At 42.9% G+C, this 24,238-nt stretch overlaps 2 protein-coding genes across 5 annotated transcripts in view; one reads left to right on the top strand and one right to left on the bottom strand.

Annotated features, from left to right (window-relative positions):
• Window positions 1-8,169, top strand: part of rabgap1 (RAB GTPase activating protein 1) — a 71,775-nt gene extending 63,606 nt beyond the window's left edge. For both annotated transcript variants that reach the window (XM_076757314.1, XM_076757316.1), the window contains 3 exons: window positions 1,209-1,280; window positions 3,702-3,902; window positions 4,794-8,169. In XM_076757314.1, the coding sequence (XP_076613429.1) occupies window positions 1,209-1,280; window positions 3,702-3,902; window positions 4,794-4,916 (396 nt within the window). In that variant the 3' untranslated portion in view covers window positions 4,917-8,169. The remainder of the gene's footprint in view (window positions 1-1,208; window positions 1,281-3,701; window positions 3,903-4,793) is intronic.
• An 11,589-nt stretch (window positions 8,170-19,758) lies between these two features.
• The window catches only part of strbp (spermatid perinuclear RNA binding protein), a 77,104-nt gene continuing 72,624 nt past the window's right edge, over window positions 19,759-24,238 (bottom strand). For all 3 annotated transcript variants that reach the window (XM_076758714.1, XM_076758716.1, XM_076758715.1), the window contains one exon: window positions 19,759-22,613. In XM_076758714.1, coding sequence (XP_076614829.1) covers window positions 22,519-22,613 — 95 coding nt within the window. In that variant the 3' untranslated portion in view covers window positions 19,759-22,518. The remainder of the gene's footprint in view (window positions 22,614-24,238) is intronic.

Genomic DNA, 24,238 nt, shown 5'->3' with positions numbered 1-24,238 from the left:
ATGGGTTCAGTAATGGACGCTGAGAGCAAAGGAAGGAGAGCATGATGGGAGAAAAAGGTAAAAGACGTGTAGGAAGAGAAAGATGGATATCTGCACGCATAAAGATACACTGGTTGATATATAGATTGATCTCTAGATGGAGGAGGAGGAGGAAGAGATATACTGTATATGCCACAGGGAATCCAAGATATGCAGAGAGCAGATAGAGAGAGAGAATCTGTCTGCAGTGAAGTGGTGAGGATGACTCACGTCACATCGATCTCTCTGTTCGTCGGCGAGCTGTGTGGGAGTGTGTGTTTGTATGTCTGTCAGCACGTTTGTAGCGGGGGGTTATAGGTAGAGGTGGAGGAGAGAAAGAGATTGGGTACATGCAGGGATGCACATGGATCACTCATGTACATCCGGTGAGCTCGGCTGGAAAAACAGGACCTTATGACACCGCTAATGGACTTACAGTAAGAGTAAGAGGATGAAGGCTCTGCCACAAAGACTGATTTACCAAGAGGCTCAAACAGAGAGACACAAGGCTGGGCACGGCGGTACAGAGAGGTGGAAGTCAAAAGAAGCTGTTAACACTTCACCATTTGTCTCTGTTACAGTAGCTTAGCTTTCCATTCAAATGCATTGCAAATTCTTAACCAAAGTTTAAGGAAATCTGCGAAACAAAAAGGCAAAAAGTGCAAATGAATTCTTCTTTTCATCTGTTACTGTTCTGCCATTATTAAGAGTTGGTTCACCACTGCAGAAGAAGAGGGCGCGACAAGATGATGTGATTACACGAGTGCCAGTCAAACCTCAAACAGTGAAAAAGAAAGTAGAAAACACCATATGGCATTTGTGTTTGTTTAATTTACTTTGATGAACGTGACAGTCTCCTCACTGCTCCACACAGAGCTGATGCTTTGGTCTGCGTCTCTTCAGTGGACGTTTTAAGTCACATGCTTCACGCTCCTCATGAAGTCTGCATCAACTTTTCCTTCTCAAAGTCTAAAAACTTTTGGGAAAATTAAAGATTTCTTTTAATTTGCTGCACTTTTCTGCGCATAAAAACCAGTGGATAAAAACACCTGTAAGACTGACTGATGAATTCATGATGTATGTTTTTCGGTATTTCTGTTTCACCCTACATCCTTAGCAGAACCACTGTCTGAAAGCACCGAAACTGAACAGACTTTTTCAACTATTGTCTCTGTCTGTGGTTCACACAGATCTGCTCCCAGCTGAGCGAGCGACTGGAGAAGCAACAGACGGCCAACCGAGGAGAGCTGGAGAAAATCCGGGTGAATGTCACACACCAGCGCACACACCTCCAAACACTGCTGAGTGCACTCAAACACATGCTGGAGATTCACAGCCGGGGCTGTAAGGGAAGCGTAATTACAGAGCTGTTAGTCACAAGTGTATGAATGTATGCGTGTGTGTCTGTTACACAGTTACTAATTGAGAAATGAATGATATAACCGCAGCTCAGATGACTCTGGATGACAGCCAGAAACAGTCGGATTATCGATTGCTTATGTCCACATGATGGTTCGGAGGCACACACAATATTGCAGGTGTGTTGGGAACTATGTTGTCATCTCATTGTGTTGACTGGCAGTGAAATCAGAGCTGTAGGGGAAGAATGAGGAGTTATGCCAAAGAGCCAGGGCCGGGCATCTCACATGCAGCACTTCCACACCTGCCTCGCAAACTGTTTAGACTGCAGCTGGGACAAAGGCCATTTTGGCAGAGAGCTGTGTCAGGACTGCCCAAGGACTCACAGAAGGACAGACAAAGGGTTTATTGCGCCGAGGACAAGTCCTGTAAAGGATGCAGCCTCTCTGTGTGTGTGTGTGTTTGTCATCATGTTTGTTCTCAGGGTTTTTTACATGTTATTTTTTTGCTGATAATGCTGCAGCAAATGCATTGACAGCTGATGGCGGGGGGGACAAAGATGTGCGGTGAATAATATATCATTGTTGAGTTACAACAGTGTTAATTAGAAAGGCTTAAATAATATACTGACATAGTTATTCACTGAACTCTATTTAAAGTGACGACAGAAACAATTCCGGGCACTCTGCTGCTTCATTATTGCTCTCATCTGCTTCTGCAGTGATGAGCCTATAAACGTTATGGATAATTACTGTTCAGCTTTAAACTCGGCTGACAGTTTAATCCAACTGAAATGTGATCTTGTTATGAAATATTAATTTTGAGGGAATATTTCAGACGACCTGGTCAGCTCTTGTTGCTAAGACACACAACCTCGACTGTGAGCGGAGGTGCTGTGGAGATGCTGCCTGTCCCTGCACCGATCTGCGGTGATTTCAACCAAAAGGCGCCACCATTAGGAAGTTTGGCAGTCATTTCTTCACATGTCTCTATGCTGCAGCATTATCTCGGTTTAGTCTGACTATTGTTCCACCTTTAAACACCTCCAGTATAGCATAGCTCTGGTGAAGCTAGCATCCTGCTCCCACAGCATTCGACATTAGAAAACTGTGAACAAGTCAGAGTACCTGAATGTGGTGTTGTGCAGCAGCACAGTCAGTACGGCCTCTGTTCTCTCAGTGATGTCCTGCTCACTGCTTGTACAAATGCTGTGTGCCCAATAATAGCTCATCACACACAAGGGCGCCCAAAAAGAGCTCTTTGACTAACGGGCTGGGTGGAGTGAAGCCCTGACAGAACAGGGAAAGCATAGTTGGCGTGTATGGCTACTGCACTAATGACCTGCCATGCTTCAGTAACGACAGAGAACACACTGTCTCCTTTCAAATTGTAAAAATATCTCTGCTGGCTGTACATGTTTGCATTTATTTTGGACGTCAGTTGTTCGGTTGCACGTTAGACAGCTGGAGTCTTCTTCAATCAGAAGAAATCAAGGTGTCGGCACACTTATCTCCACTGCACACAATGCATTTTGCTGGATTTCTTTTCATGGACTTTCCAGGTAGAATGAGTCTTTAATGTGATTTTCTCACTCTTACATCTTATTTCTGTGGAGCCCGGGAGGTGTCATGGAGAAAAAAAACAATCCGTGCTCTCAAATTACTAATTGGTGCTCTTGATTGAATGATTTGTGCTCTCAAATGAGTAATTCATGCTCTGGATTTAATAATTCATGCTCTCAGATTACTAAATTGTGCTCTTGGTTTAATGATTCATGCTCCCGAATCAGTAATTTGTGCTCTGAGTTTAATAATTTGTTAATAATATTGTTTTTGACGTCAGACGGCTGCTTTCAAGCTCTGCCTCACTCTCGCGCCGCTCGAGCAAAACCACTCCTGAATGAAAAATGAACTGTGGTTTAACTGCTGCGTCCTGGTTGGCTCGTTCTCATTGGCTGTTGCAGGTTTCTGCTCAATAGTCCATCGCTGTTTCTGTCAATCTACAGGCTCTCAACCAAATATCAAACGTGTTTGGTATTGATATTTGAATCGGGGTAGTGTTGAGATTATGTCTGGAAGCGCCTCACGCAACAAGATCATTTGGCCAGATAATCTGCTCAGACCTGCCTCAAATAGGAACGCCCCCGCGACTGTCGGGAGGATGAATCAGACCTAAAATCAGCCCAATTATCCTCTGGTGTGGAGCCAGAATAACCATAATCTTTCTTTCACAGTGCCTTTACTTTTCTCTTACGTTTTTCACTCAAAGTCTGCTGTTAGCTTGTTTTTTTCCTCTAAGCTTTTCTTTCTTCCATCCTCCTCTAGTCCAAAGTGGAAGGCTGCGAGAAGTGCAGCGCTCTTTTCAACAAAGAGGGTCGTGTGCGGGCCGCCGTGACCACGGCACCTGCTGGGGGGACCGAGGAGACGGATGAGGAGAAGGAGGGCTTGAAGAACCAGCTCAGAGAGATGGAGCTGGAACTAGCCCAGACCAAACTGCAGCTGGTGGAGGCCGAGTGCAAGATCCAGGTACGCTAGCAGCACGCCGCTGCAGAGTGTGGCAGTGAGTCTGGTGACACATTCAGCACGACTCTGACCTGGCAAAGACAGTTTCATTGGAAAATACTGCTGGTTTTTCTAATGAGTCAGAAAGTCTGAGATGTGAATTGAAACAAGGTCATTGCGTTCATGTTGGTGGGGGATGTTTTGGCGTCCTGCTTTCATGTTACAGACAGGGTCACCTGCACAGCAGCCTTTGACGAACACCACAAGAAAACAGCAGAGGCTCCACAAATCACTGCAGAAAATAAGCTATCAGCAAGATGTGGTTCAAGACCTCGGACACATTATTGATGAGCTTGAATTTCCAAAATGACTGATGACAAGCTGTGATCATTGGTGTCTGAAGCAGCATTAACGTCTAATAGAATTACAAAAGAGCTGCCTTACGAACACGGAGAGCTTTTACACAGTTGAAGTCCTTTAAAAATGTACTTGAGCACAGTTTCTGTCATTTAACGGTTAGTTTGGAAATAATTGGTGAGTTTAAGAAGAACTCAAGTTCTGGTTTCAAAGAATGGAGGTGATGTGAGTTTGAAGACACACAGGCTCGACCAGAAGACAGTGAAATGTTAATGGTGAGAGGTTTTGACCAGCAGCAACAAAGAGCTCTGTGAGTGAGGAAGATGAGGTTTTCATATGGTTTATGGGGTTTCTAAGAGTGGGAAGGGAATTGGGTTGAAAGCTGCTGATTTTGGAAAGGCAGAGCGGCAAAAATAGACTCTAGGAATTTACACAGAGATCCATAGTCTTAAAGAAGGAGCCAAAATCTGCTCATCTCGTTCATTTCCTGGCAGACTTGTTTGGACCCCTGTTGCTCAGTGTGATAGTCACAGTGATTCTTCTTTCCTCTTCAATCAGGACCTGGAGCACCACCTGGGTCTGGCCCTCAACGAGGTGCAGGCTGCCAAGAAGACCTGGTTCAACCGAACGCTCAGCTCCATCAAGACCGTCACTGGGACCCAGGGCAAGGAGACCACCTAACCTAATAACCCCGTCATCCAGACGTACCCAGACCAGGTCTGGAGCTCAGCGCAGTCCGCTGAGACCTCTGGACGCCTAACTTAACCCACCGGGCCATAACTTTAACTTGAACATTGACCGTTAAACCCCAGGATCATTACTACAGACTGTGTTACTTGTTTCTCTGTGTGTCCCTGTTCCCACCCCTCCTGATCTAACCACCCCCGCCCCTCTCCAACCTGAATGACTACAGCCAACTTTGCTGATGAGAAGGGGTTGAAAAACACGAGATGAAGTGCAGTGGTACCACTTTGCCCAGAGAAACAGTGTGCTTCCTCCGGCCACAGAAAGAAAAACGTTAAAAAAAGAGAAACGCTTCATTTATTTCTGTCTTTGTACTGCTGATATTAAAGACCCGCAGAAGGAAGGTAGGACACCCGAACTGTCGCTGTCCTGACAGGACAGACAAGAAAACACTCCGTCCTTCCTTACTGTTCTGCGTGCTCCCCTCTAAACTACTGGCACAAACCAACCAGTCCCTGTAAAATGTTTGTTTTAGGTACGAGAGCTAATAGACGCCTTTTCAAAACTGAGCTTTTTCTAATTTACGTTGAACAATACCTTTCTTTTTCTATGTATGTACATGAATGTGCTTATGTAAAGAGGATACGTGTGTGTGTGTGTGTAAGTGTGCATGTTTTTTTTGTTTTTTTTTGTTCCGTGCTGAATGTGATATGTGTGTTAATGTGTGCGTGTGAGACTGACGAAAAAAAAAAACATGTCTGAATGCGTAAATATTTGAATTAACGTTATAATGTGTATAAAAGAAAGAGGGGGAGAGAGAGCGTGTGGAAGTCCAAGGGAAAGAAAAAGCACTAAGGTTGTGAGTGTGTGCATGCATGTACGGGAGGTTTTTCCTCATTGTCTAGTTTCCTTTAATGTTCAAAGTGTATATGAGCGATGCTAAAGAAAAGTTTGCTGACAAAGCCTTGGTCTGAAGGTGGATACAGACGATACGAGTGGATATGAATATAGAATTTAGGGCCAGAGCAGGAGCGGGAAAAGCTGCTGTGATTACCGACAACAGCTTCACTCTCCTCACGTCAAATTTCAGACATAAAACATGCTCGAGGTTTGTTTGATTTGGACGTCCCAGCACAAAGAAACTTAAAAAAAAAAAAGCTCCAAACCATGCAAACCTCCATGTGTCATACAGTATGTGTATGTGTGTTAGTACACTGTTTAATCCCTGAGAGGTGCAAAGCTTGTACAAGCATAAACGTCACTTCATGAAAAACACACACACACACACAGAACGTGATTCCTGCTGCACTTGAACACACCTTTAAAACCCGCCTCACCCTCCCCAGGCGCCAGCTGTGATCTTTGACCTTTGACCTTGACTGACCGGGGCGATGTTGGACACCTTGTTGAGCAGGATGGCGAGCCGTGTTGTGTTTACTTGTCACAGTTTAGTCAGGCCTTCGGGATCTCTTTTACCACCACACACACAAACACTGAATTACACTGTCGATGTTATGTGCAGGCCGGTAGAGAACTAACACTCGGAGGCCACTTTATTAGGAACACCTGCCTGTTGAAGCGTGTGTCCTCACATGCAGATATGGTCAAGAGGTTTGCTTATTTTCCGTCAAAAATATTCGAAAAAGTAAAATGCTTGATCTGAATTGTGGTAGGGTTGTTGGTGCGCGCTGAAGATGTGTGTACTCAGTGCATGTGTGACCCGTGCTGTCTGTAGTGGCATCTAATGGAGTTTTTTTTGGCTCAGAGTCCCAACAGGATGTAATTCCTGCTGCTATGGGTCTCAGTCAAAACAGTGACAAAAGAGGGAGTTTGATGATGCCGTGAAGTAGCGTGGGATCATGGGAGCTGTTGTCTACATTGTTAACCACTATTGTTAATGAGTGGAATAGTTATGCTCCGTTGCAAGTGAGCACTACAAGCTGTAGTAAACAACAGGGTGGCTCGCTAGCCGGTTTGCTGACTTCCTTCCTCACTGTGTGGCGTGACGTGTGGTGTTTCCTCAGACGTTACAGTAATGAGAGGGTGTAAACTGACCACATTAATTAATAGATTGCATATTTCTCTGGGTGTGAACATCGTTGGAAACATTTGGGATAACGTGAGTATCAGCTCAACAAATTATATAACATAGGTGTCGTCGCTTATAGACAATTCAATGCAGAAATGTTACGTTATACTTTTAATGCCACAGTGTATGAAAGCATGGTTAGTGTGCGGGTGCAGCTCCTCATGGCTGTGTGACAAAGCACTCATCATCTCAAGATCCAGCACTGTGACAGAAACTTGTGTTTATTCCAGCTGCTTGCATTCGACTCAGTAGAGCCCCTTCGGGATAACCACAGCACAAGCATCAGGCACTCCAAAAAAGATCTGCAGGAATTGATGGACTTTATCGAACCGGCACGGAGCAAAACATTTTCAACACCTTGATGAATTCACGCCTCAAAGAATTCAATGTGTTCAGGAGGCAAAATGTTAAATACTGATGGCCGCAGAGTGTATATACGGACACACTGTGGTGAGTGTGGAGCAGCATCACAGGAGTTACACTGAGCGATGCCATCAGAGGTCAAAGCAGGGGTCCAACTGGAAGCACTCTGAATCAGTCTGGAGGGGATGAGTCGGGGGTTAAAGTGCTTGCTCGTATGTGTGTGTTTTCATATTTAACTGAGTAGAAAGAGGACTCCAAAGTGTTCCACTTTCTGTTCATACGTTACAAATCATATTTGACTGAAGAAAAAAAAAAAGAAAAAGAAAAAGCTAAATCTCTTTTGCTGGCCGAATATGAACAGTCACTGTAAATGGCATCTAACTTGAAGGTGGAATCTGATTGGTTGGAATCTGCTTGTGATGTCAGAGAAGTCCAGAAGAGGCGGAAAGAAAGGTCACAAAGGCCGTTCCTGTAAAGGCACTGGGTTGTACATAACAAACGTTAAAAAACCAACATTGAGGTTTTGTTTATGATTTTTCTACTCTGTAACTATAACTAATGTTGCCTACTTGTACCTGCCTACCTGCTGCCGTGCTACAGTTTAATCCACGACGATGTTTTATGTTTTTAATGTTTCTTTTGCTCCGAGCTTCTCAGTCAGACTGCTGTTTGGTTAATTAAATGCCAAAACGTAGCTTTATCATCCAACAACAAAAACATTATCAACGTGTGGAAATTGTAATAGTGTAGGATGCATTGTGTATACTTCATGAATTTCAATATAAAGATATCAACACAAGAAATATGTCCGCCTCGTTCTTTTCATACATTTTTGGGGAGATGGAAGCGCAATGCAGCATTTTCAGTGTCACCTGTTGGTGGTGTTAAAAAGAATTATCACCTTTTTATGCAACTGACAAAACCGCCACACCAAGCAGGACCAAAACTGCTGTGAGCAGAGTTGTTAAAGATGATGAAATGGTATATTTATATATTTATATGGCGCTTTTCGAGTCTGAAGACTAGTCTGGGGTTTAGTATCTTGTCCAAGGATGCTTCGACACGTAGGCTGCCGGGGCCAGGGATCGAACCACCGGCCTGGTGATAAGTGGGCGACCGCTGTACCTCCTGAGATGAAAGAATTCAGAGCAAACTGGATGTACAGCAAGAAGAGCTCAAAGCAGCCGCTGATGACAGAAATGTAACACAGAATAATGATGTCTGCAGGAGCTGGCACAGATGGTCAGTCAGCTGATCAAAAGGGAACTAATGAGCAACAGCTCTTCCAATCTTTTAAGTCATTTATTAAGAAAAAATGTCAAACACTCAGTTCCACGTTGTCAAATATGAGGATGTGCTGCTTTCCTCTTTCATATCACTGTGAAGTGAGTTTTGGTTTTGGGCTGCTGTCACACATTAAAGGCATTTAAAGGCGTTCTGAAGATTTCCAGACGCTCAGTTTTCAACACTCTGCACTATGGACACATTTCTGTTGGACACGTAGGATTAGACGATCAAAATATTGAGTTTTAAGGTGAGCATTTAATTATTTTGTCGATTTTCTGTCTTTCAATGATATTCTAATCTATATCCAGCTGAATTAATATATTATGATGCCTCGTTGTCAGGAAGGAGACCGTCCTCTGAACCATTTTGACCTTCCCTCCATCACTTTTAACAAGAACGGGAGCGCTGAACGTTGCTTTTGAGGCTCCATCTCAATGTCACCTGAAATCTTAAAAAAACCCTGAGCTATTTCTGGAGCTGTTTATTGGTGTTTCGCATTGTTACCTGTCTCCCGAGTTCAAAGCCAGCTGCTATAAAAATCTATAAAGCCAAACATTTCCTCTCCGCTTCCTCGCCAACGTTTTCGTAATGCAGCTGAAAAGCAGGAAGAGATAAAAGAGGCCCATGCTGTTATTATAATGAGACTTCTCTAACTCACCTCTTGGGAACACTTCTCTGGACATCTGAGAGAGTTTGGAACATGAAAATAAACCTGTTTTCTGCGAGCTAATTATGTCTCGTGAAAACAGAGTCTACCTCTCAGCCACTTGAACGAGCCGTTTCTCTTCACAGCTCTTCCTTAGGTCGGCTCCAGTTCCGTCTCTCGTCTTCTCCCTCAGAGAACATCCCTCATAACATATGGCTGCATTGTTATCTGTGTCAGGGATGAGCTATTTTCTTCCGCGGCCTTGGTGTATAAAATGTACAGCGTGCACTGATTGTGCTGGAGGTCTCACATACATCATCTGGAGTGTTTAAAACTTGGTGCGGGCCCATGAAATTATCACCTTTAGTGATGAGTGGAGGCCGTGGAGATCTCGGCTCTGCGGCTGCTGCACACTGCGAAGAGTTGAAAACCCGCTACCTGCAGCGGTTGGAGGTAACGAGCGTCAGCATTATGCAATCAGCCTGACACCCCCCCCCCCCCCCCCCCCTCCTCTTTGTGTCCTGCGTTACGGAGCTATAAATACGACAAGCAAGGCAGCAACAGAGTAAAATGCAAAGGTGGAATGTGGATGAGACGGGCGTCTTCAGTTGCTGCTCGGCTCAGTTGGTGGTGATTTGTGAGTCAGAGATGAAATTCTGCGTATGTGTGCGAGTGTGAGGGGGAGCGGTGTGGAGCTATTTGGACCCCATAGCCTCCCAGCAACCTCCTGAACTCCCTGTCACCTGATCTGCAGACTATACACACACACACACACACACACACACACACGCACACACACACACACACACACACACACACCTCCAGCTACTTCGTCGACCAGCTAACTAAGACATCACTGTACTACAATGTGACGTTATAAATAAATGCACCCATCTACAAATCATATTCTCCAGACATAAGGACACATGCTTGTTCGATGAGGACCTCAACAAAAGAAATTGAGCCCAGACTAAAGAGATCCTTTCCTAAAGCAAGTCTTTGCTCTTTGTAAAAACGACCTCCTGAGCCAAATATGAGGATAAAACAGTCTGAGTTAAACAATTAATTGATTGCCAATAATTTTGTGTTAAACCACTAATTGATTAATTGACAAACCATTTCAGCTGTATTTGACGTACCCAAGCCTATATTTGAGTGTAAAACAGGTCCTAACAACATGCTGATATATATTCACTGAAAAACTGTTGAACCAACTTAAAAAAAATAAATTTTGTCCAGCTTCAACCTAGACAACCTGAAAATCACTAAATAAATGCTTATTGGACGGTGGCGGATTGTAACTAAGTTCATTTACACATTTACATACACATGCTTTTGTACTTTTACTTCAGTAAGATTTCAGATGCAGGACTTAAATTTAGAGTATTTTTACATTGTGATATTGCACCTTTTACTCAAGTAAAGGGTCTGAGTACTTCTTCCATTACTGTTCCTGGGTACATCTTACTGCTAATACTTGTTTACTTCCATCAGGGAAACTTTCAGTGAACTCGACTTTTACTTGTTTACATTGCGGTGTCAACTCTTTCACCGTAAAGGGTTGAAATATTTGTCGTGCATACACAGAATACAGTATGTTTTCTCCTTTGCTTGCGCAGAAACACTTACCTTTCTCCCTCTTTACTCGGGAACGTGTGAGTATCTGGATGCTTGAAGCGGTCCTCTAAGGTGAAATCCTGAGTGTTGAATCTTGTTAGTCCTGTCGCTGTTATCTCATTTGCTCAGGAGACGAGTGTGAACAAAGTGGAGCTCCACCTGTTCAGGAAAGATACTCGTCTAAGTCAAAATTTCACACTTCTCTGCTGCGTCCAATTACTTTGCTATCATTTCCCTCCTAATGGAGAATTAAGCCTAAGGGTATTCTCAGGGAGAGAAACATATCGTTTTCTTAATCCATGACATCTGATTACCACAGTCATGGTCTTCAAGTTGGATGTGGAGTGCTGGAGAAAAATAACAAGAACTTCTTCTCTAAAACATTTGTAAGTCTTGAATTTTGACATCTAATGGAGTCAATCAATGCAGCTTTCTTTTTCTAAAATATGAGCTCAGGGAGTTTTTTAGTGTTTCCCACTGATTTTCTAATTATGTTCAGGACATTTATTTTAGCACTCACAATAAACAAACTGTTATCTGTACCAATTATTCCACCTGACTGCTCCTCTGGTTTAAAACTTTCACTAAACCTCATTTAAATCAGGGCTGTTGTTCTCCAGCTAACAGCATTTAGGGTCAAACATGTCAAAAGCAGGGCGCAAAGAAGTGTTACAGCAGTCAGTTTGTACAGATGAAAATCAATTATCCAGAGTTCAAACACTCCTGCTCGCCTGGTAAAAGAGTAATTAGTGTGGATTTAAATGAGAGAAGAGCACAGAGCTGGTTGGCAACTATGTCAAAGTGCACAGAGTGTGGAGGAGAAAGTCAAGGTCTGCACTGACTTAAGCATGTGATCTCCCCGAAGCTGAATTTCATGACTAATTAAAGCCAAACAAACTAGTTCTTTTTATTACAATTGGGTTTCTTAAAAGATGCCCTGTGGAGTTTTCTTGGAAAGAAATAAAATACATGTTTTACATCCAGTATTTCGTTCGTTTTATTTGTTTCGTTTTTTTCTATAAAAACTGAAAACCAAAAACAAGATGTTGTTTGTTAATCCTTAAGTCCCACTGTCTGATTTTTTCCACCTTAAATGTCTCAGATCAAGCAGTTCACAGTGTGAAATGTTTGCAAATGATGGACGTCCTTTCAGACTCTCTCTGGCGTCCCCCAGGGATCTATATTAGGTCCTCTCTTAATAAGTGTATGACATACATAGATGCCTTTATCCTCCCTGAGGTTAAAGGTGAAGTAACATGTGTTTGTGGTGAAAACAACACCAACTCTAAAAGGACCACTAGCTGCATGGCTAACTGAGCTAACAGCAGCAACAGTTAGCATCACTTAGCAGTCACTCTGGTGATATGCTGCTAGTTGTTTGGAGTATTTTTTGGAGTATAAATACGACAGGTGGCAATTATAACATATTGCATCTTGTCGGAACTATTTTGTCTCTACTAAACTACACTCACCGACCGTATCACTACACAGAGGGAAGCATGCATCAACTTCCCAAACCCCAGTCTTACATTGCTAGCTTGTGAAGATTAGTTTACAGCTAACGGACACCGCAAGCTAATGTTACAGCTTAGCCAAGGAGGATGCTATTAATGTTAACATTGCTGTCATGAGTTATTTTCAGACCCAAAAGCTGAACGAGAGTCAGAAGAAGGAGTGCACAACAGCTTATTGAACAGTTCAAAGAGTTTGAATGTGCAAAATCCAGAGGAGCTGAGCCAAGTAAGCAGAGGAGAGTGATAGGCAGATCACAGGCTGGAGGGCTTAGGCAGAGGGTGGCTGGCTTATGGCAGGAGATCAAGGTGGTGTATGGCAGGAGGTTTCTGAGGTCTGAGACTCAGAGCACAGGTATGCGGTGTGGGGAGAACAATACTTCAAAGAAGAACACTGGTAACAAGAACAAAGCTAAGAGCCCAGAGTGAAAACCACATTGGGAAACTGAGGCAAAGACTGGAGTGAAGGCCCAGGGTTTACATACAGCAGGGGATGATTAGCTGATGAAGCTCAGGTGCGCAGGTGGGCGGGCAGCAGGAGAGATCAAGTAGCCACGCCCAGCTCAGATCACACACAGACAAAGACAGAGAGAGAGAAGGAGACACTCGCGTAACACCAGGATAGGGAATCACATATGAAAGTCAGGGACAAGACAGAGAAGCACTGCCAAATCCTGACAGTCATGAGCACAAGCCTCTCGTCCATGAGTAGAAACACTCTTCTGTCAGTGCAGTGCAGTGATACAGTTCGTTGGTGGGTGTAGTTCAGTGGAAAGAAGAAAGACTTGGCATGGATTGGTTGTGTGTCATATGAGACAGTCTTTGGGACCTTTTCACAGCAGAGACATGGACTTATCATGGTAGGACAGGACAAGCACAGGTGTTTCTGATGACATTAACAATGGCTCTGTTCTATACATACACAGTAAGCCATAACAGCACTGAGTCAGCATGTGCTATACCAGGACCCTGAACCTGTGAAATGAATTCAGCCATCATTCATTGTTTACACCTGTGCTTTTCCCACTGTGACATGTCAAAATGTTTTCTGTGGGAAATTATAATTCGACAAATGGCCCTCTCTGTTACAAAACTGTGGAACACTGGAAATAAGAAACAGGCAAACAGGTTTAAAACCCAAACTGAACAAGACTGTAAGCCCCCTAAGACTAATTCATAATTTGAGGTTACACAGCATTAGCAATAAAACTGATTTGAGTATGTTATGTTTAAAACCTGTATTCTTGAATTATTCAATGAATTTGCACACATTTCTTCAGCATATTTTGTAACAGCCTGATTTTCACATAGGTGCAAATTAGCCATTTAGCTAACTCCAAAACCCCAACATGTGCACAGTAGGCTTAAACCAGGCATGGCCAAACTATTCCACAAAGGGCTGAGTGGCTGAAGGTTTTCTTTCCAACCAAGCAGCAGCAGCACACCAGACTTGACTCATTTCATCAGCTGATCTCAGTCTTCAGAGAGCTGATTGGTCAGACTTCGTGCTCAATTGGTTGGAGGAAAAACCTGCAGCCGCACGGCCCTTTGTGGAAAAGTTTGTACATGCCTGGCTTACACAGTTACACAGTTAGCTTACGTAATTAAGAAATTGCTAAACAGTACCCACCTAAAAAAAAAAAAAAAGCAAATAACTTCACAGTCCAGCATCATTCTTATTTTGACCTTTTAAGAGAAACCTAAAGGCTGCATTTTTAACAAACACACACCTTCTGTGTTCTTGAAAGGTGTCAAAGGTTGTAGCTTGCTCCTTTTTTGGCAGTTACAGTTAGCTTAATCCACAGTGGCTAGCGGAATTGCAGTTTTATGTGAAAAAAGTTTCAAAATGTCTATAGAGAGTACTAAAATCACTATTTCAGCATAATACACTTCTTTATGTCTGTCTACATGTTCATTTCAGTCACATATGTGCCAAAATATGCTACAATTATCACCGTTAGCCTTAAACTAGCTAAGTTAACCTATCTCCTCCTAGCTGTAGTGCACAGGCAGTTGAGGTCACAATAACCAGTAATACTACTGTAGAATAATGTGTAGATTCAGCTGGAGACATGTATTAATATTGGTTTACTTTGTTTATTGGTCTTGTTAAATCTTCACCAGCTATGTTGTTAGCTATAAACGGGCCCAAGTCCTGTGGCAGGAGTCAACAAGTCCTGTCAAATTAATCTGATTTGTGAGGACATCACAGCTTCCTGTTACCAATCGAAATATAATACAGGCCATCCAAGGAAGTTGTCAGCAGTCCAGGGTCATTTATTGCACAACAGTGTACAAATGTGGCCCATGCTTTCAGGTGCCTCTGGTATACTGTGTCCTATTGGTTTTCCAGATTAGTGTGTGCATAACTCTGAGATCAGGGAACGTGATGAGACGGCAAGAAGAATCAAACTGTGATCTGATATTTCTGCTTCTGTTAAACAGCCGCTGTTTATTTCTCGTCATGGGCAGATTTCTAAATGCAATAAACAATTACCCTCCTGCCTCGGCCTCTTCTGAGCACCGCCAGCTCTTCAGAGTTAGAAAAATATTTTACTCAAGATGGTTGTTCTGCTGTATTTTTAGGGTTTATCACATTGATGGGTGTTGGCATGTAAACATGGCATTATATTCAGGTTTTTGACACTTCTATTTACATTGCCCTCATTTTTGTCACATTCTAAGAAAGATAATACAATAAAAAGTAAACATAACTTGATGCAGTAAAATAAAAGTGAACTGCCGCATCACACAATGACACAATCCACTGATATCTGCTAAGCAGGGTTTAATTTGTCAGGATAACTGTCATCGGCTGGAGAGTTTAATCCCCATCCTCTCTGTCTTGTTTGCTTTCTCTCTGACAAAAGCTAATTTTACGTCAGTTATTGTCTTTCTCTCTCTGTGCACAGACACACACTCGTTGGTCTGATGGATGACTGGCAGCTGTGGCTGTGTGCTGATGGCATTGACTGCTGGAGATGTCACCGGATACTCGGACCCAGCCGTCAGCAGTGCTGCTCTAAATATGATTGACGGCTCATGTTGCTGAACCACCATGTGCTGAAACTAGACAAACTTGCCAATTATCGCCTATAAACTTGACTCTGTGATTATAGTATGACATAATGACACCAGTATTATCACTATTACCAGAGGTGTCAGAATGTAGCCTTAACGATGTGGCCATTTTAAGGTGGAAACCAAACCAAAATATTGTGCTGAAGATGCCATTTGATACAGGACAAAGTGAAGACTTTATGTGTTACACAAAATCAGCTAAAATAATTTGCTGGGAGCCCAAATCCTCCTTGTTTATTTACTTAACAATGTAACTGTGTTGTGCTGATGGTGGGTTCCAGCAGAGTTTTTGGTATTTCTAATAAGTCTTCAGTTGTGAAGTGATTTAATTAAGAATAATGAATTTGCCTTTTATCTTTTTTTAGCTGTGCCAGCAGTGGCTGTAGGGATGGTCATGTCAGTCAGTCAGTCCACCAGTTTGGACTGAAATATCTCAACAACTGCTGGATGGATTCCTGTGATATCACAGAACTTCATGTTCCCATCAGGATGAATTGCACTTGTACGAACTTTGTCCTGATTTTTTAATCTTGCAGAACTTTGAATTTGTCCAGTACTTTGGTTAATGACCAAATAACTGCTTGTTTGCATGGTGCTGATACTGGCCTGTTTTTTTTTTTTTTTTTTTGTAGTTTGTATCATGTCCTATAGCTTTTTCTTTTACTACTTTCTCATACCTTTGCTCACCATACATCACTTCAGTCAGTCAGTTGATCAGTGTCAGTTTTCATGAATAAAAGATATTCACATATTGAAATTCAGCGCGTTCTCTCATTTATTTTCAGTTCATCAAGCATAGATTATGTCAAAAACAGTGACAACCACAGATCATCACTGCCGTGAATGTTGCTACTAATCAAACGATCAATACAGCGAGTTCAGATGACCCCACTCATTCACTGTCACTGGCCTCTGTTCACCTGTGAGACTCCCCCTGTGTCACATCTCGCAAAAATTTTTACTTTGATAATTTCATGGACAGATTCTGTGGACAGATATCACTTCATAGATTCATAGGCAGCATCGTAAAGCAGTTTCTTTTAATCCCCTTTATGTCAAAAATAAAATTAAAAAATCATATTTACAGGAGAAAGTAAACACTCATCACTCATAAGACGCTACTTTTGTCAAAACATCATAAATAAAAGTTGAAGGGGAAAGAAATATGAATCCTAACAGGGTGGATGCGCCCAAAACAACTCTCACACACAAGTAGTTCAAAAGATATATAGATGTATATATATATATGTATGTATCCATATATATTCTGTATATATGCTTCTCTACAAAAAAGCAAGTTTACTCGTTCTATGAGTAAATACATTCTACTCTACAATCACTATCACAACAGTGTACATTCCCAACCAAAATGCTTTGATCATTTATCAGGAGGATATTGGACTTAAACAATCAGTGGACCATGACCAGGAAGTATGCAACGACATGCTCAATGCGACTGCAATATTGTGTGTATATGTGTGTGTATGTGTGCATATAGGTGTAAAATAGCTTCCCATTCCCTCCGGTTTATGTGCTTGCCAGATGAACACACAAACGCACACATTTCCCCCACGACACACATGCACACACACCCCGAGAAAATGATCCATTCAGCAGTTAGTCGGGTTAACTTTGCCTTGGCAGTCGAAACGTGATCCTGGATCTATTTCTGCTGCTCTGCAGAGTTCAGAGTTCACTCTTGGATGGACTTTCCGGCTCATTCCGTACCCTTTTTGTTCTCCCTGTGCATCCACACGAATTTAGCACGACTCCCAGACTTAAAACCCCAACTTGAGCAAGACACAGTTTCCCTCCAGAGCCTGGATTTACACACAGGAGAGCTATTTTTCATTTTACCTGACATTTCAAAACTGTCTAGACGGTGAATATTAGATCACATACCATATGGTTTCTCACTTCTGAGGCTGCGGAGATGATCAGATTTGTGCAACAAAGGCTTCAGAGTCTTTGGTGTCTGGATAAATCCATTCCTGCAGAACATACCAGAACCCATTTCCCAGAAGCATCTCTGCATCATTCATCTTCCACTTTTTGACCTTTGACCTGGCAGTGGGATGAAGCGGTGCCTTTGGGAAACCTGGCTCTTACGGTCTCCAAACAGAAAGTCCAAAAACCGGACATTACCTGGCAACGAAAGCACTCAGAACCCAAACATACCCAAACCAAACATATTGCAGCATTTAAAGTGTGTGAAGCTCCTACATTTGGTGCCAAAAAAGTTTTCTGATGACCGCACTCGTCCCTCCTCTCCTGACAGCAAAGCTCAATTCGCTCACAGATTACTGTTCCCTGTCCAAAAAGCAAACTTAAAAGTAAAATACAGTATGTACAGTGCTACACACAGCCCAGTATAAAGCACCAAAATAACAAATGGGGGGGGGGCGTGGGAGGGTGTATCCTCAGCTTTACATGGCTCAAATCCTAAAGTACAACCGAGGCCTAACCACATGGGGGACCTTCACTTCATACAGTGCAATCTTTTGTGTAATATACAAACCACGGCGCAAAGAACGTCATGCTGTCCAAATGTGCTCGGCTGAATGCTGAAATATTTACATATATGATCACGTGTGTGTTTTTCTATTTGCATATGTGTGTGTGTCAGGTAGCCCTGAGAACAATGTGTGGGTTTTGTGCTTCTTAGATTTACAGGTGTATTTGCCTGCTGAGAGGCAGTATTCTTCGGGGTTTGTGTGTGTGTGTGTGTGTGTGTGTGTGTTTTACAATGGCTGCCACTTTTTCCTGGTTCATCGTGATCTCTCAGAGACATTTCTGGGGAGCACTGAAGCAGGAAGAACATCCATCTCTACTGCCCTTTATTAGCTCTCTCGAAAAGTTATCTGCATGGACATTAACTGTCCAGGCCTTCAAACTCTGCTGCTGTGAGCATGTTTCTTCAGGAAAACAACATGTCAGCGTAATGTTTTCTACCGTGAAACATTTCATAGCGGAGCATGCCTTTGTCATCTTTGTGACGGTGCAACAGAAGCCTGCTCCTCTGCCTCTCTCCTGCTGAATAAAGCTTTTTTATATGGACTGTGAAAGGAGCAGCATTAGTTTCTTTTCCCCCTTTGATTCTCGTTCTTTCTGTAAATCATCACCAAAAATACACTTTTAAACAAGAAGAAACTGGGATGACTTTTTTCTCTTTCCTGGGATAATCCCTGTTTGACCACAAACAACTTGAATATAGATTTTCACCTTTGTTGCACCTAATCTCACTCTTGCATTCATAAATAAAAGATAAGAAAGTGTTAAAAAAAGTTATCTTTCCTTGCATTTCAGTGAAAATCCTAACAGGAAATGCACATGTGGGAGCTCTGCCTAACCCGGAGATAACAACTCCCCAGCCTGCACAGTCCCACCAGACCGCCTGTGCCAGTTTTACACTCTCTCACTCTGCCACCCTTCCTCTGAATGCAGTTGTCCAGCCAACGGACCGAGAGGACGGGGTCAGTCGTCAGGGTGACTCCTCCTGCGTCTCTGCTCAGTCTGAGGGGAAATGAAAAGGTTGCTCACTGAGGTATGACTGTCTGCCTTATTAATGTGGGCCATCTGGACCGAGAGGACGGGGGCAGAGAGAGAGAGACAGAGAGAGGGCAGAGGGGAAATTAGGAGAAATTCTTAGCTGATAGAGAAAGTCTGTTTCCACACAGTCAAGCTCCAAGTTATTCACCTCCCTGTGAATTCCACATGAGGATAAAAAGTCAGAGCAAAGCAGCGCCCGGGGTTTTAGAGACGAGACGACTGGATGCGCTCTGAGATTTGATGGAAAAACCACAGCGAAAAGCTTAAGACAGCTATGCTGCGAAGCTCCACCACAGACACGCACTGCAAAGATCCACAGTCAATAATAAACACGGACGGATGTACTTACAAGACATCTGAGTATGTCAATGCTGCTGCTGGTCAGAGAAGTAAGATGATCCTCGCACTAATTTACTTCTGTCAGTTCCATCCAGATATGGCTCTCATTAGGTCCTAATCGCAGGAGCTGACTTTTTTTTTTAAATATAGGTAAAATGTGTCATAACATACCATTATACATGAAGCACTGTGGTGCTACAAATCATATTCTCCAGACGTGAGGGAACATGCAGCAAAAATCACGCCATCATTTTTAGATTTTCTCTGAAAATGAAATGCGAAAATTACCATTCCTCACTGAAAATGTGACTCAAAGCTGTCAAAATAATCACAATATGTTTTTTTTGTTTTTTTTTTAACATATCGTTCAGTGATCGATAGTGAGGTGGCAGCCTGGGTGTCATTACAGGTTTTGACAATCCAGTGAAATCTCTTTTTTATGAAAGTTTTATGTGTACAACACACATGATAATAAACAAATTTTCCCAGGGCAGTGCAGAGGATACTGCATGGACGTGGACTCTGGCAATGACCAATGGTTGAACTTGAGGAACCAACTGTTCAAACTGAATTTTAACTAAAAACTTGACTCAACTGCTCCAAGGCACGAAGCCCAACTAGACAACAAGTACATAACATCCCTCAGTTTACCTCCAATCACACAATCACAGCTTGGCGGCATAATTTGTTTCCATCTTCCAGAAATTTGCCAAATTCTCTTCACTGTCAGCTCAAGAGGAGCCACAAAATCTAACTCTAATTTGACTTATTGTCTTGAAAAATGGGCTCTGGGGCCTTCGGTCTATTGTCTCTTTCTAAGACGTCACTTGTGTTGAATCAAAGCCGGGACAGGCGCAGGAGATCAAACCGGTGCCCAGATGAAAGCGAGCAAGAGGAGAATCAAAGCCTTTTGATGCACATTCTGTTTGATTTGGCCTCTGCTGACTGACATCTAGTATCTATTAAAGGCTAAAAATAAAACAAAAATGACTGATGAAGAGCCTTCAGAAGCATGTGAGCACCACAGAAATTTGTGAGCACGATGTGCTAAGACTGCTTTCTCTGTGTTGTTACACCCATTTAACAGAACATCCCTGCTCTCTACCTACAGTGCTACAGCAGGGTTAAACCCACAACACAGTCAACCACTAATAAGCGATACATGTGTATTTTGAGAGTAACAGTGATCACCAACAAAACTAATTCCCACTTGCACTAATCTCTCCTGAGCAGTTCAACAACCTTACGAGCAGCACAGTGGTGCCTTCTGATAGAGTTGCACTCAAATGTTCAAAAAGATCCAACTTCTTTCTCGCAACACAAAGTCAACATTCATTTTTTTGATCTCGAAAGCTAATCTGGCTCCCTCAAATGTGTGTCTTGGTGGAAATGTTGAGAGTTACTGTTTAATTAAGAGCACATTAAGAGCCTTACGGAGGCCTGTTTGCGATGTGTTTGCTTGATTGACAGGTCTCTCTGCCTCAATGCATCACAGGCACCCACGGTGGCTGAAACTAGGGATGCACCTATCTGACCTTTTCTCTCCCAGTGCCAACACCTCAACTCAGGGCATCTGCTGATACAGAGCACCGATCAGATACCAGTGCTGTATTTTTTCTCGGATGGTGGGACTCATTGGACTCGTTTTAACGTACTGTAACATGAAGCCAGAGATCTTCGTGGTCAATAATGATCGGGTTAGTGTATCCCTAGCTGAAACCTCCTCAATCCAACTCAGCTCCACCCAGCTTTCCAGGTCTCATTTGCTGCGCTTTAATTAGTAAGCCAGTAGATTGTTCTGTGTTTTCCCCGTTGTGTAACAAGGCCCTTTGACAAGGCTGTTTCTGCCACCAGCAGCATCATGTCTGTACAGCAGAGAATTACCACAGGAGGGTGGAGGGAAGGGTGCGTGTGAAAGAAAGAAGAAGTAGCAATGGGTGTGAAAAAAATGCTGTGCTTTTGGTCCCTAAGGCGAGCGGGACAGAGCCGACGATTGTTGAGTGATGATGGGTGCGTCCGGTCATGTGTTGATGGTTGAGGGAGGAGCACGTATATCAGAGTATACACATACTATACACATACAGTACTGTATCTGAAACAACAGTATTCCCTGCCAGCAGTGAGACTATAGAAAATGTGCTTTCTGACAGGAAAAGTGTGTGTGAATATGTGTGTGTGTGTGTGTGTGTGTGTGCAGGTGTGATTAGGTTATGAGTGTGTTCAGTAGAGAGCACCTCTGGTCCGGGCCACGTAAACAAACCTCGGGCAGCAGAGAGCGTGCTCAGAAAGGCTCAGAGAGACATCAAAGATAGAGGGAAAGTTCGAAGGAAGGAAAGGAAAGGAGGGAAGGAAAGAAAGGAAGGAAGCATTATAATTCTAACAGCACAGGTTAATAGGAATACCAAAGATAATATTGCATCTCCTAGGACTAGCTTCAATTGCTCAGTGTATATAAAATTGGAAGAAAGCTATAGTGTGATATACAGTTACATTTCACTTCATAATTCTAAAATAATTTATACCAACAATAGTTATATTTCATAGAATATTTACATAAATACATCATATAGTAATATTATTGTCAACACATCGTTATAGAAACATACACCATACATATATGTGTATATAGTCATATTATAGCCACACATACACACACATACAATGAATATACAATCAAAATGAGCTATTGCAATGCTGTGTAGGGCAAAACTCCTTCGGACATTCACATCTTCTCAAGTAAGTAAGCTCAAAGAGAGGAGTTCTGGTGTATTGCTATAAGAAAGACCAAAGTTCGGCCCAGCCTCGCGCAGTCGCAGCTGAACGTTTCTCGTAAAAGCCGAGTATTGCTTCGTGTAAAGTTACTCTCCTCTGAAGGGATTATCTGGGCGGAGAGAGGAGAAAACAGAGAGAGGAGCCTCGAGCCTCTCGGTCAGTAGGTGAGACCGTTCCTGCCGCGGCTGTATGTTCCTCCAGCGAACGGATCAAACCAAAACAGTTTTGGATCTGCGTGTCCGTCACCTGGATGGAAAGGCGGCCCGCTTAGATGGACAGAAAAAACAGGTGTCCTGCATATGCAGACAGGTCAATGTGTAGAGCGTATCCAACAACCTGCTGCCTCTAGAAGTCAGAGAAGAGATCCTGGGGACCCAGATGAATGATAAAAGGGGCGATGGTCCGTGGCTGGTAGAAGGGATTGTCGATGAAAAGACCACCTGCAGGGAGATGAAGAAGAGAGACAAAGAGAGCAGCAGTGATTATTAGAAACACCACGTGAAAGTTTCCTCACTTTGACAAAGGCTTAATGCCTATGAAGGATACAGAGGGAACGATGTAGGGACAAAGAAATCCAATAATGTTTTTTTTTATGACAAGGTTACTTCAAGTCCACATGAAGGATGCAGAAATCCTCCTGAGTGGTCCTTGGAAATGTTCCAGGAAAGAGATTATTTCCTGGGGAGCATTAATAACATCTAGATGACATAACTTTTCTGTATGGGAATGACAAGTAGATTAAATTAAAGCAATCATTTTGGGAAATACATCTATTCGCTATCTTACTGAAAGGTAAATGAGAGGACTCCATCCTGATTTTCCATACTGCAATTTTGGCATATTCTCTACACACCCAGATGCACATACGCACAATCGAGGATCCAAGGATTAAGGGTGTTGCATGCTGTACAGATTGTAAAGCTCTGAGGCAAATTTGTGATTTGTGGTATTGGGCTATATGAATCATCCTCAGATTGAGGTCTGGAGGGCCCAGAACACACTGGAGAGACTCTCTCTCATCTGTCTTGTTTGTGAAGATTCTCAGTGATCCAGGTTGTGCTCATCCAAGGGGGGGGTGGGGGGGTGGGGGGTTGAATCAAGGGCAACCACAGCAATGTTCTACCTCTCATTCAAGTGGCTTCTTCAGCTCTAACTGACTGTTGGGGCATCAGAGGTATTTAACCACTGTGGGGTTGTTATCAAGGTTATTGATACCATTTGGATCGTCCTGGCTGTGTAACAGCAGTCATTAGAGTAGTCGGGGCCGCCTGAGGCCCGGGTAGAAACGACGGTCGTTCTAGTTGTCACATGAGGCCAACTGTGAATAGTTGTTAAATCTTCTACGAAGGATGAAAGGGTGGTGTGTTGGTGGGGGATAAGTGGTGTCACAGACCTGCTCCTCTGTTGAGGGATGGTTTCTCTATTTTTACCTCTTTCAAATCATCCATCCTTCTACTCCAAAAAACAAACTATGGTCCTCAAATGAGTGTTTCTTATCTTTCAGCTGGACCTGAGGGTCCTCCCTGTTTTGGATAGGGAGGACAGATGGTTTGTTGTGCTTTCATCCTCTGACTTTTAACTACAATTCACACTTGATCCCTATGACTCCAACGACTGCTGTTACACAGCCAGGAGCACTAACGACCCAAGCGGTGTCAATGACCTTGGTAACGACCCCACAGTGGTTAAATATCTGGGCTTCCCCACCTGTCAGTTACAACAGAAGACAAGAGAGTTTTCAAGTTTCAAATTAACCCCCCCTTGGACGATCATCTGTCTTGGGAACGCCTCGGGATTTCCCAGGAGGAGCTGGAAAATGTTGCTGGGGAGAGGGACATCTGGAGTACCTTGCTTAGCTTGCTGGCACCATGACCCAGCTCCTGATAAGAGGCGTGAAATGGATGAATAAACTGAATAAGATGAAACAAAACAGCATTAACACCAGTCTCATATCTGTCAATAAATGTTAAGTTTGAACCATGAAACAGTTAGCTTAGCTTAGCTTAACATAAAGACCAAAAAGCCTGGCCAAAGTTTAAAAAAAAAATATCAGCACCTCTCTGTT

Source organism: Chaetodon auriga, chromosome 19, assembly GCF_051107435.1.
Source record: "Chaetodon auriga isolate fChaAug3 chromosome 19, fChaAug3.hap1, whole genome shotgun sequence".
In the NCBI taxonomy this organism is placed as follows: Eukaryota; Metazoa; Chordata; class Actinopteri; order Chaetodontiformes; family Chaetodontidae; genus Chaetodon; species Chaetodon auriga.
Note: the sequence above shows the minus strand (reverse complement) of the source record. Positions and strands in the feature narration are given on the sequence as shown.